Source organism: Globicephala melas, chromosome 1, assembly GCF_963455315.2.
Source record: "Globicephala melas chromosome 1, mGloMel1.2, whole genome shotgun sequence".
NCBI lineage: Eukaryota > Metazoa > Chordata > Mammalia > Artiodactyla > Delphinidae > Globicephala > Globicephala melas.
In genome coordinates this window covers 36,501,473-36,514,862 of record NC_083314.1, presented here as the reverse complement: position 1 = coordinate 36,514,862, position 13,390 = coordinate 36,501,473, and the positions used below count along the sequence as shown (strand labels likewise).

Below are 13,390 nucleotides of genomic sequence, written 5' to 3'. Positions count from 1 at the left end.
TTCTAGGGTCTCCACAGTAGCTAAGGAAAGAGACGTACCTGAGCCCCATTTGGCCAAATCAATAGATGTGCTGAGAAAGACAGAACAAGTGGTAAAAATGGCCTGGGAGGAAGCAAGGCAGGGCAGTATGTGGCTGAAGCTGAAATGAACAAAATTGCCCCTTACCCACTGCATTCCAATCCCATTTTGTTGGGAAATGCAAGCATCTTGGAAAGTGAACTTCCCACAACACAGCAGTGAAGGAATACATTGTTTGTGAGAGCATCCACATCTCCATGGCAACTCAGTGTGATGTCACCACTTTCAACCATATTGCCATGGCAATGGAGATGCTGTCACAGGCAACAAGTGTTAGCAGAAAAACAAAGCAGGTATCCTTGACACTAAAGATTCCATTTTATTGCAAAACACTATCTTACCCTTCTTTACTCCTGGCGTTCACAGTTAAAAATCACAGAGTCAAGTTCAATTCTTTCCTTTTACTATGGTACGCTGAGACCCATAGGGTATAAGTGCTGCAACGAAGGTCACAAAATTAGCCAATGGAAGAACCTGTTCTAAAACCCTGATCTCATCATCCTTGGTCCATTTTCATGATTTACTTGCTGAATCATAAGATGTTAGCAAGAAGCAATCCATCTGGGCTAGGTTCAGGAACAAAATTACTAGGGGCATATCTAGAAGGGGATAAAAATATTTGGCATGGAGAAGAAGTGTAGATGGGCTAACGCACCCAATCCACTGTGGAGTATTAGCCAGTGACCCCTGGATCAAGCCCCATCCGCCCAAATGTCATCAGAGCTCCCACCAGGTGGCGCCAGATTGCAGACCTGGCCGTGTCCCTTCCAGGTTGGTCTAGTTGTGAGAGGCTAGACTAGAGGATCTGGCAAGAAGCAGGAAGAACAACCCTACCTGCAAAACCTGTTTGCCTGACAGTGGTCTGATCACACACAGAGAACCTAGATAATACACACAGCCTCCAGGGGAAACCAGAGAGAAAGAAGTGCTCACTCACCCTGGGGAGAAAGGCAGAAGCCACACACATAGCCTGTTGCTATCTATGCCTGGCTACCTGGAGAGTGGGGTAAAGTTATCATTTAATACCGTTTACTCCCCCAAAACTCAGAAACACAGGTGGTATGAACCAATCATTAACACTCCAATGTGATTTAAGAGCTTGAAATAACAGGTGATTTAAGCACTTAAAAATAATACATTTAGCATTGTTAATACTTTTCCAAATCACGTCCTATACATTATCTCATTTGACACGAAACACCCCATGGAGTGGACGGGAAAGTCTTAGTACAGACAGATGAAGAGATTCCGAGTCAGAAGGTAAAGTGCTTACTCAGGGTGACCTCAGTGGCAGTGGCAGAGGCAAAACTGAAACCAGACCTGCCCAATTTCTATCCCTGCGCTCTTTGGGCGATTCTGTCTTTATTTATTTATTTTTAATTTATTTTTATACAGCAGGTTCTTGTTAGTTATCTATTTTATACATATTAGTGTATATATGTCAACCCCAATCTCCCAATTCATCCCACCCCGGCGATTCTGTCTTATAAGTGGTGGTATGCTGCCAAATGTTTAACCACCAGAAATCAGGGGGAAAACGTATTATATGGCATTTTCCAATTTCTATGGCATAAATACTCCCTCCATGGCTAATTTCCAGCTGCTATCATGATGCCAACCGCTTGTAAAATTCCTGAAAATATGAATAATTGGCTGTCATGAGCTGATACAGACCAGCTCTAGCACACCACCGGTTTCTAAGTTACATGATTCCCGCTCTGAACACATTTTTCTCTCAATTTTCTGGTCCCGTGAACATCTTAGAGGGATAAGCCACCATTCTCAGGGCTGGGGATGCCCCACCAACCTACCCCTCTGAGAGTGAGACTAGGATAACAGACTTCCATCATGACGCATGGGCTACCAGGCACCCTTACCTTCCCTGTCTGCTGCCTTCTCTTTGCCTCTTACTGTCTCTATCCTTGCAGGTGCCTGTCTTGTGTCAACAGCGCCTTCCGCTGCCATTGGTGCAAATACCGAAACCTCTGTACTCATGACCCCACCACCTGCTCCTTCCAGGAGGGCCGGATCAACATTTCAGAGGTAAGCATAGCTCACCCTGGCGCAACAGCAGCCCCAGTGAATCTGAGTGGTCCTCCTTTTTCAGATGGTCCGTCCAACGGCGTGGCCAACTCCTTGCCCTGGTCCATGTTGGTCTTCCTCCCAGAGATGTTAGAAAGCCCTGGTATTATAGAGCTAAAAAAAGTGGCAGCAAATACCCCAGAGAAGGAGAAGTGTACCGTATTTGCTAGACTCCTAAGACTGTGTGCATTCAAAAGCTTGAGGGGACCTGAGGGTTGAGACTGAAAGTTTAGAGGAAATATATCCAACCGAACAGGCCCCATGGTCTAGAAGAGTGTAGTGAATGGCGTTTGTTCTCTGAGTCTAAGCCCTTTGCTTGGCTGCAGACATCGTCTAGTTCAATAGAGCATTCACTCTTAGCCACTCTTTCATGCCAACCTCCCTTCCTAGTCTAAAATTCAGTGATTCTTTGACTCTGGTGTATGACTGTGTGGGTGGCCTTGCAGAAGAGAGAGGCAGTCAGCTGGTGAAAAGAACCAGGCCTTGCTAAAAGTCCCATTTTCTTGTGTAGTCAAAGTGCCATCCCTCAGGCCAGACCCACTTTTGTCATCAACACAGTGCAATATCAGATTTCTTCTCTTTCCAATGAATATCACACCCAATGATATTTCCTTGAGGTTGACTTTCTTACAAATTCATAGCAGGCCTTAGGACAACGGAGCCTACTGGGTCAGTGTCTAATGTTTTTCATGCCCCAGAGTGACCAGTAGGTGAGTTTGAACAACTATAGAGACCTTATGTATTCCCACAAATGCACATATGTATAAATATACATTCACCTCTCGTTCCACCTTTTAGAAAATCCGCAAATGTAAATAAGTGACAGTGTAGCATTTGCAAATACTGCTACGGCCTTTATATATCTCCCTCTTGCACTAGGCTACAGGCTCCTTAAAGGCAAGGATTACATATTATCTTTAAATCCTCAGTGCCTTTTTCAGTGAAAGTCTGTAGCAGGCATGCATGAAAGCACAGAGGAACCAATGACCACTTTACCCAAATGCCATTAATAGGAAGTGTTCCTTGGAGCTACTTGTCTAAGATTTCAAGAAATAGAGTCTTTTCTGTCTCCTAATCTGGGTAGAAGTACTGGTTGCTTCCATGCATAAACACGAGAAAGTAAGCCTTGATATACATGTCAGCATGATGTACAATTTAAATACCTTATAATTTTATTTGTCAATTATACCTCAGTAAAGCTACATTTTTTTAAATTTTTAATTTAAGAAGAAAGTAGACCTTGAAAGGTTTCCCAGACACACACACACGCACACGCACACACACACACACACACGTGACCATGAATTCTTTTGAGCTCCTGAAACAATATGTGTTACATTCAGCCAGAAAAAATGGAGTTTGCCTGTCTTGAATGAGAGACACACAGATGGTGCCCACAGGCGGTATTTAAGGCAGACCCAACCACAGATGCCTCAGCAGGATGGAACCAGTTACCTAGTGCCCTGAAAACCTTTCAAGGAAGGCTTTTCCTCTGGCCAGTCTGTATGCTTTGATGTAGCTGACCAGGAAGTGCCAGCCTGGTCTTAGTGGACACCGGAAATTAACCCCAGCCCTGGGATTCTGCAAGAGGATGAGACTGCTTTCAGGCCAATCTTCTTACCCAGAGGAAAGGACCCATGCATGAGCCGAGGGTATGGTGGGAGAGGGTATGGTGGGAGAGGACACCCAACTTGGGTGTCAATAGAAGATCGGCCTAGGGAGGCAAGGAGGCCAGGGCAGGGCTGTGCAGAGATGAAGGGTGGGCAGTGAAAGGTCATGGTAAACAGTCTCAGAAACTGACCTTCACAGTGGCCTCCGAAGTTTGTTAATAAAATAAATCGAGGAGGACCACAGAGTGCAGAGGGAGAGGGTGATGCGCAGGTCCAGACTAGAAGGAGCAGCTGCTTCACTTCCATCTGGCTGCCGGCTCCCCTGGGCAAAGAGAAACCCGAAGCCAAGCCTGACAGGGCCCAACGGGCAGCTGGAGTGAGGGCAGGAGAGGTGTCAGCCCGAGCGAGACCAGTAACTCTGTCCCGTGTGGAGGCCAAAGGGCTGAGGCCCAGAGGCTAATTGAAATCATGCCACCTCCCTCTCACCCTTTAGAAGTCACTGGAACACAGCTGCCTCTCAGCCACGGGTGACTCAAGAATTCCAGAGGACTGGGCCTGGGAGAAGCTGTTGCCATCCCAAGTCAGGATTAAATTAATACTGAAAGAGCCCTGCGGGGAAAACCAGAGGCTTCCCATCTCCTTTTTCATTTCCTCCCTTAATGTCTGTTCCTTGAGGTGAGAGAGATGCCTTTGTCTCCGTCACCTCCCCCTCGCCCTGCTGGCATGCACTAGCCAGCAGGGCCCCAGAGACTGGGTGTGGGCGAGGGTGCTCTGGGGCTCCTGAGTTTACTCAGGAAAGGAAATAGGGCGCAACTTCCGAGGAGGTTGCCAGGGCCACAGCCACTCCCGTGTCCTTTCTCAGCAAACAGCTCCCAGACCCCACTCTGTCCTGTCCAAAGCTCTGCTTTGGGGGGGAACCCCGTTCCTGAAAATGTGGGGAACAGCAAAAGTGCACATGGCCGGCTCGAGCGAGGTTCCCCTTACTCAGTTAAGAGTCCTGCCTAGGGCTTCCCTGGTGGCGCAGTGGTTGGGAGTCCGCCTGCCGATGCAGGGGACGCGGGTTCGCGCCCCGGTCCGGGAAGATCCCACATGCCGCGGAGCGGCTGGGCCTGTGAGCCATGGCCGCTGAGCCTGCGCGTCCGGAGCCTGTGCTCCGCAACGGGAGAGGCCCGCACACCGCAAAAAAAAAAAAAAAGAGTCCTGCCTATGTCCTCAGGTTCTTCTGGGGACTGGAAATCCCTTAGGTGCCTCTCTGGGGCTCCTAGAATATCTCTTTTCCACTTCCAGTAAGGGCCCCCCAACTTTGAATCAAACTTTTACATCTGTCTTCTTCCTAGAAGCAATGTATAACTGATCAGCTCCATTGGTGTGTATAGTAACATTAATGGATCACACATTTGCATTTCTCTCACATGTGACAGGAGGGTGGGGGATGGGGGGACCAGTGGCATCAGCATCGCTTGGGAACTTGTTAGAAATTCAAATTCTCGGGCCTCATCCCAGATTAGGCTGAAGATTGAGAACCACTGACATATGGCATCTCAGTTGATTCTCACAACAGACCTTCAGTTTCACATAATTCATATTTGACAGATGTAGTAACCAAGATGCTAAAAATTGGGGGTTTTGCCCAAGGCTACAGAGAACTCAGGCATCCAAAAAGGCAGAGTACAGGATGCTTTCTCCAGAAAATCAGAACTGGTCCTCTTGTCTATTTCCACGGTCGCAGCCACACTTGTGGGTCTAACCTCAACCTAGCCCTGCACCGTGGGTCATGAGGGACCCTCACAAATCCATCCCCACAGATGCAGAAATTGCCCATGGAATACAAGTCAGTAGTGCTACTTCCAGATACAAAGGCAACCAGGACATGAGATGAATCTGCCTACTTCTTTCCAGAGGGCTGATGGACCAATCCCACACTTAGTCCCGATAACCAAGAACCACTGTGCTAGAGTGAATGCAATTAAAAATAAAAGTATTAGTAGTTAACATTTTTTGAGTGCTTATTATATATACAACATTATACATGCACATTTTTATCTCATTTAATTTTAACTACTCTATGAAGAGGATTCTATTATAGATGAATAAGTTGATACGTTTAAATCATTTTCCTATGATCCTCACATAAATGCAGAAGTCATGATTCAATGTTCCCAAGCTGGTTCTAAGGATGTTGAAGTCCTCCGACCCTGTGTTCACGTACACATGCGAGAAGTATGCAGTAGTCATGTTAACGTGGTTAACCCAGTTTATCACCACTTACAACAGACCTTCATGTCCCTCTTGCCTGCAGTCTAGGGGTGTCAGGTATCACAGGCCCCATTTTATAGATGAGGAAGCTGAATTTCAATTGAACCGTCTCTTGAGCTCTTTTAAGGTAACGAGCCAAACCTTTCCCCCACTCAGAGCACAGCAGATCTCTGATGGGGTCCCAGAAATCTGGGCCTCCCTGGACCGGATCAAGGTGTGACATGGTGTTTGCAAGTGGGTGTGCACAGGAGTATGTATGGCTTTCAGCTTTAGAAGCTCATCTCCCTCCATGGCTAAACCAGGCCTTGTGAGATGTAGATACACATATCTTCTTTACGCCCTGTCCCAGAGGAAAGATAGAACCAAATAAATCCGATTAGCTTCCCAGGATGCTGGCTGCTCTGTCTCTTTGAAGTCCAGCTGGTGAAGATAATGTCATTTCCACATGGGAGAAGTCGTTTCTGAGGGCTGAAGGGTCCCCAGCGCTCAAAGCTGGAGAAGCACAGCTAAACAGGGTGGCTCATGCGGCCCAAAGGTCCGTACACAGGGCTGCTGTGCCAGGGTCCTGCCCTCCCTCCGGTCGTGTCTCCTCCTCCGCAGCTCACCCCTCCCCTGGGATGTTCCCCAACAGGACATCTGCTCATCTCGATAGAAACTCAGATTGCTGCCAAGGAGGGCCATCCTGCCGCCAGTTAGCCTAGAGGCAGAAGGCAGAGTAAAATGACCTACCGAGGTCATTCAGGAGACTGGGCAGGTCTGCAGAAGCAATGGAGATTCTAACAGTGCTCACAACAGTCTTCACATGCTGCAGAAGAAGCCTACCATGATTATTTGTTCTCTTGTTCTTAGGACAGGAACTGTGTGCATGCATGGGTGTGTACTCACAGAAGCAAACAGCTTGGAAGTGGCCTTATTGTAGCTAATGAAACCCATCACCTTCCTAAAGCCCCAGAGGTATCGAAGTTCCAACAGCTTGGCAATGTTCAGGCTGCCGGCTCTCCTGCACCTGCCTTCAGCCCTCACCACTGCCATTCCACCTAAGACTCGCTGCTCCCTCAAGATATTCACCAAAACAATCTCACAACCCAAAGAGTCTGTATCTCCCTGTATTTCCTAGGGAGAAGAGAGTGTACCTGGGCACCAGCCATGTCTTCCCTTTGCCCTAAAGAAGGGAAGGAAGGATGCTATTCCATCTGGCCTGAGAGAAACAGACAAAAAACAAGCAAAGCCTAAGGCATTCTTTTCTCCTGGGGCAATCTTGGAAGCCTGTTTAGGCGTTTGGAAAGCCCCTAGTCATCATCCTTCAATTTAGTCCCAAAAAGTCTGAAAGTCTGACCATGGGAATTTTTTCTAAAATTGTAGAATCTCTTTAAAAAACTCATAAAAGTACTCATAAAGTCTCCTTATGATTCTCCAAGTTCCAGGCTGGACCAGACAGCACAACCCAAAGGATGAGGGTGTGTGGGGAGTGTGTATTTGTGTGTTCGTGTATATACACATGCATATATATATTTTATGTCATAGTTAAAAGGATTCTGCAATCTTGTTTACTAACCTAAGACACTGTACTCCCAAAAGTACATCTTTAAGACTCCGCTCATGAAATTTGAATTTGTTCTCTGAACTCATTAGAGATGAAAAAACAACTGGTCACCCTTTACAGTATATCAACTAGTTCTTTTTTTTTAAAATTTTTAAAACTGCCTCAGTTTTAATTTCTAATACAGTAAACAAAAGTTCTTGAGGTCCTTAACAATTTTTTTCTTAATAGTTTTTTTAAACAAATTTGTTTATTTTATTTATTTATTTTTGGCTGTGTTGGGTCTTCGTTGCTGCACGCAGGCTTTCCCTAGTTGCGGCGAGCGGGGGCTACTCTTCGTTGCAGTGCGCGGGCTTCTCATTGCAGTGGCTTCTCTTGTTGCGGAGCGTGGGCTCTAGACGTGCGGGCTCAGTAGTTGTGGCTCTCGGGCTCTAGAGCACAAGCCCAGCAGCCGTGGCACACAGGCTTTGTTGCTCTGCGGCATGTGGCATCTTCCCGGACCGTGGCTCGAACCTGTGTCGCCTCCTTGGTGCATCTGTCCTCATCTGTCGGTGAACAGAAGCCACTGCGTGAGTACCACGTGCATACCCCAAAACACCACGCAACGCTGTCCTGGCTGCCCTCCGCGCCACCGCCGCCGTCCCACAGGCTCCTGCCAAAACTTTTCCCATTAATCCCCAAATCCCTATCCACTAGTTCTGATTCTGAATATCTATTCTCTCCCTCTCTCTCCTACAGGTATACATACACACATGCACATACACACACAGACACACCCTCATCATACCTCAGCCTTATTTCTAGTCTAAATTTAAATTCTAATTTTTTAGACTCAATGGGAGTTTTTTAGCCACTAACAGGAAATAGTATCTCCTTTTCAAAGGGAAGCCTGGGTTTCCCTAAAGTGGTGTTCATTTTTTTTTTCCCTTGGCTATAAATGTATGAAAGACTGTCAAGAGTGCCCGTGGGGATTGAAAGTAAAAGTGCAGTAAAGAGCAAGTTTATGAGTTGGCAGCTTGAGTGACTGATTTCTAAACAGGGACCCATCTGTTCTGGGGTTGCCTTATGCTCCTGTCTCCTGTGGAAAACTCGCCTGCTTGATATCCTCACATGCAGTCACTGAGGGATGGCACTGTGACCCGTGAGGTTCCGCCTGACCCTCCTAGATAGGTTTCTGTGGGAGTAGGTTTCTGTGGGAAATTTCTCCTGGACCCAGCTTTTCATCAATCCTCAGGATTCCTTAATAGATATAGATGTTCCAATTTAGTAATCCTGTGACTCCAGAAACAATGACCATTTCCAAGCCCAGCTTCGGGAATCAAACTCCTGCTCAAGTCTCTAGATGTTCAGAAGGCAGGACTTTACCTCATCTCTAAAAAATCTAGGAAGTTGGAGCCAAATAGAAAGTTTGAGATCGTTTTGTCTGTTGCTTTATTTTCTTATTTTCCATTTACCCTCCCACGAGCAACAACTACATGTCAGGAATTTGGATAAAGCCTGGGGATACGGAGGCAAATAAGACGCAGCCTAATCCTCAAGGCTCACAGACCAATAAGGAAGACAAGTCAATGAGAAACTGCAATTCTGAGGGCTAAATGCGATCGGGGAGAGTATCCGTAACCCATCCTGAGGGCCAGTGCAGGGAAAGGGTCAGGGATGGCTTTACAAAGAAGGAGCTGCAGCGTTGAGTTTGAAGGCTAATTAAGAGGTAATCAGGGCTTCCCTGGTAGCGCAGTGGTTGGGAGTCCACCTGCCGATGCAGGGGACGCGGGTTCGTGCCCCGATCCGGGAAGATCCCACATGCCGCGGAGCGGCTGGGCCCGTGAGCCATGGCCACTGAGCCTGCGCGTCCGGAGCCTGTGCTCCGCAATGGGAGGGGCCCCAACAGTGAGAGGCCCGCGCAAAAGAAAAAAATAAAGAGGTAATCAGCTAAAGAGGGCTGAGTCAGGGGCCAGGAGGAAGATTCGGGGGGTGGAAGGGGAGTGTTTCTGGTGGAGAGAAAAGCATCTTCAAAGGATCAGAGGTTGATAAGTGAGAGAGATGGTCCCTCAGGACTAACCTTAAATTCCTCCGTGGTATGGCTGGACCACGATGTCCAAGAATCACAGGGTAAGAAGGAGGCAGGGGCCGAATCATGAAGGGAAGGGCTTGCTCCTGCGGCCCCTGCCTAAGCCCACACTGAGCGAGAAGCCCACGGCTAAGGCAGTCCATTGTTTCACCTTCCTGTGGCACCAAAGGCTTCTTACCAGGGATGCCTCTGGCATTGGGAGAGGGACCATTTATTGTTCCAGACTGTCCCACACCTTGAGGAAGTTCAGCATCCTGCCCCACACCCGGCAGTAAATGCCAGTAGCGCCCTCTGCAGGGTAGCAACGTACCAACACCCCCCCACACACACACCTTCCCAAAGGCTCCCTCTGAGAACCGCCACCACCACGGAGGGGAAGGGCACAGGGAAAGGGGTGCCTTCAAGACGTTGCCCAGTTGATCCCCAGAGACGGGAAATGATTGCACTTGGAGGAGGCTGTGTGTTCTCATTGCCAGAGGCCACTGGGCAATGTCTTCCTGGAGAGGGAGAATATGGGCAGGGGGTGGAACTGTCAAGAGGTGGTCATTTGACCTCTGGTGGAGAAGCAGCCTCTAGAAGAAGAACTAAGGAGCACCACTCTCCTCCTCACTTCCTCCCTCTCTCATGGTCCTTCCCACAACGCCTCCACACCAAGACTTTATTTTTTCTGTTTTGTTTCCCAAAGCGATATGGTCTTCATGCAAGGCTTGGTAATGAAGTGAGATAAAAAGCCAGAGCGAGTGTTTAGAGCGTTGCTGGGAGGGCTTGAGCCACCTCCTGGAAAGGCCACTCAATCGGCGCTGGGAAGCTGAGGCTGCCGATAACAGATCACCTTGGGCACGGACAGTGCAAGAGGAGCTGGGGGGCAGATGAAACCCAGAGGTGGGGGGTCCAGGCTGGGGACAGGGACGCGTGGAGCATCTTTTATCCTGTGTCTCAGGAGATAAAATCCACAACCTGCCACGCGGGGCTTGAAAATTAATTCCTAAATTGTAACACACACAGCAGATACAGGACAACTTGTGGGACGGGGATGATGATATCGAGGCCCGGGAGCTAAGAGATAGATTTCATATTCCCTGCTGACTCCATGTGCCCCTTAAATGAGGTACATCCTTGTGGGCAGCCCGCCTGGATGCAAGAGGCTATGGCCTGGCATGGAAGGCCTGTCCACCGCCTGGGCTTGGGGAGCAGGGAGGTATGAGCCAGGACAGACCAGACGGAGGCTCTCTGCTTGTTCCCCAGGACTGTCCCCAGCTGGTGCCCACGGAGGAGATCCTGATACCCGTCGGGGAAGTAAAACCAATCACCCTCAAGGCTCGAAACCTGCCCCAGCCTCAGTCCGGCCAGCGAGGCTATGAGTGCGTCCTCAACATACAGGGAGCCGTCCACCGGGTCCCCGCCCTGCGCTTCAACAGCTCCAGCGTCCAGTGCCAGAACAGCTCGGTAAGAGCACCAGGGCAGGGCTTTCTCTCACACCTGAGCCACGGCCTCAGCCTGACGTGCCCCGGCTTCCAGAACCCTCCGGGCCCACAGGCTGACCCACGTCTCCAGGGACAAAGGAGTCTCCTGGCATAAGCTGATAGCTTTGTGCCCTTTCTGAGTTGAAAGAATACTTCTTGGCCTTTGGTGAAACTTCAGCCAACGCCAGTCAACTTGACCCCAAACCCTGTCCGCATTCAGGGAGTGGATCCGCTGGAGGGCAGGGCACCACGCGGGAGGAGAGCTGCAGAAGAGATCAGTGCAAGTGGAAGTAGAGTGGCATGAGGGGAGGGGGGAAGGGAGGAGGAGGAAGCCGTGAACTCCAAGAGCAACAAGGGTTAAACCAATCCCGAATGCCAGACAGAAAGCACGAGGTGTTTAATTATACTACTAGCCCAGAGAAGATCTTTTCATCTGCTAACTCCCTGTCTCCCTGGGGGGTCAGCTGGGAGATGGGGGGGATGTGACAAAGGTGACAGAGGTGCTGAGGGAAGGTAATTCGCCCGGGAGAGATAAAGAGAATCTGGGCCTCTTATCACAGAGCTGTCAGATTCCCGGTCATGGGCACTTGATGAAATTTGTAATCGGTAGAAGGCCGCCAAGCACCCGGGGAGGGTGGGAGATGAGAAAGCAATGGAGCACAACAAAGGGAGGAAGGTGGCAGGAAGGGCCGGAGTGACGGGCCCTGGGAGCTAAGTGGCCGGGCTGGGCAGTCCCCACAGAGGGGATTCCCACAGAGGCTCAGGGGCTGGGCCACCAGTGGGGCTGTTTCTGATGTGTCTGAGGGCTTGAGAGTCCTCGGTGGGATCAGCATGGGAGAAAGTCCACTCCCAGCTACAGCTTGGGGCCCTTAAATGGCAGAGCTGATCAGATCTGTGCCCAGAAAGCTCTGGGCACTTTCCCTAGTGAACTGTTGACCAAAGTAAAGCTCACGTGCAGAAAGAAAGGGCCACCACAGGGCCTGGCCAACCAACCGAGGCACCACTGTGTTACACACATGCTGTGCTCAGGGCTCTGGGATTTACAGAGCGGCATGTGGACTTTCTAAAGAGACTAGACTTCCGTGTGAAAAAATGCAAAGCAGCTCCCGGGAAGTGCCTGGTTAAAGACAGAAACACCAGGGGATGGAGAGGTTGGGGAGGGCTGGGAGGAATGGCAGAGAAGACACCTGGGGAAGGTGAGTCTGAGCTAGACTAGGAGAGTAAAGGTGGTGAAGGGTGGAGGCTGTCGGGGGAGGGAAGAATACTTAGGAGACGTGAACTGAACACATACAGAGAGGGGCTTGGGTGGGTGTGCTTGGAGACAGGTGCTTCAAAGATTCTGGAGGAGAAGTGGAAGAGAAGGTTGGAGAACTAAGTTTGGATGGGATTATAGGGGGTATTGAATGCCAACTAAGGGGTTTGAGCTGGATCCTGTGGGCATTAGTGACTAGCAGTCGGGGGGAAGACACCATAGGGATAATGTGAACGGTGCACGGGGTTCCTGTTTCTCCCTCTGGTCCTCTCTCAGCCCAGAGGGAACCAGAGGCCCTGGTTTCTTTCCTGGTCCCCTGAGATAGAAGCAGCTTCCCCGCCCCCCCGTGATAGAAAGCCTCATGAGCGTGTACCTCTGCCCCTCTCCCCACAGTACCAGTACGACGGGATGGACATGAGCAACCTGGCCGTGGACTTTGCCGTGGTGTGGAACGGCAATTTCATCATTGACAACCCTCAGGACCTGAAAGGTAAGCAGCTACTTCCAGGTAGAGTTTTGGGGTTTTTTTGCGGTACGCGGGCCTCTCACTGTTGTGGCCTCTCCCGTTGCGGAGCACAGGCTCCGGACGCGCAGGCTCAGCGGCCATGGCTCACGGGCCCAGTTGCTCCGCGGCACGTGGAATCTTCCCGGACCGGGGCACGAACCCGCGTCCCCTGCATCGGCAGGCGGACTCTCAACCACTGCGCCACCAGGGAAGCCCCCAGGTAGAGTTTTGATCTTTCCGTGACCCTGGGAAAAACTGGGGCTGGAAGGATCAGAGCCGGCCAGCTGCTGTGCCGTGAATAATACACTGCCTCTGTCAGCGTAATTCTTCAGAGGATCCTAAAGCAACATTTGGCGCCATCAAAGCAGTCCTGTTGGGAACCTGTTTTATTACAACCAGAGCATCCGCTGGGTGGCTGCCGGTTCATCACGTTTTCCTTCGGCTCCCGGAGACTTTGAAGTGTCTGTGGAACCGGACCAGGAGAGCAGCAGGCAGGAATGTCCTGCCAGTTTCCCTGGAAATGGAGATATTATTTC

General features: G+C 49.8%; 1 protein-coding gene across 1 annotated transcript in view; it reads left to right on the top strand.

Moving 5' to 3' along the window:
* The window catches only part of PLXNA2 (plexin A2), a 216,672-nt gene that overhangs the window by 145,339 nt on the left and 57,943 nt on the right, over positions 1 to 13,390 (top strand). Inside the window, exons 9-11 of the mRNA XM_030872914.2 lie at positions 2,007 to 2,121; positions 10,880 to 11,080; positions 12,743 to 12,839. Coding sequence (XP_030728774.1) covers positions 2,007 to 2,121; positions 10,880 to 11,080; positions 12,743 to 12,839 — 413 coding nt within the window. The remainder of the gene's footprint in view (positions 1 to 2,006; positions 2,122 to 10,879; positions 11,081 to 12,742; positions 12,840 to 13,390) is intronic.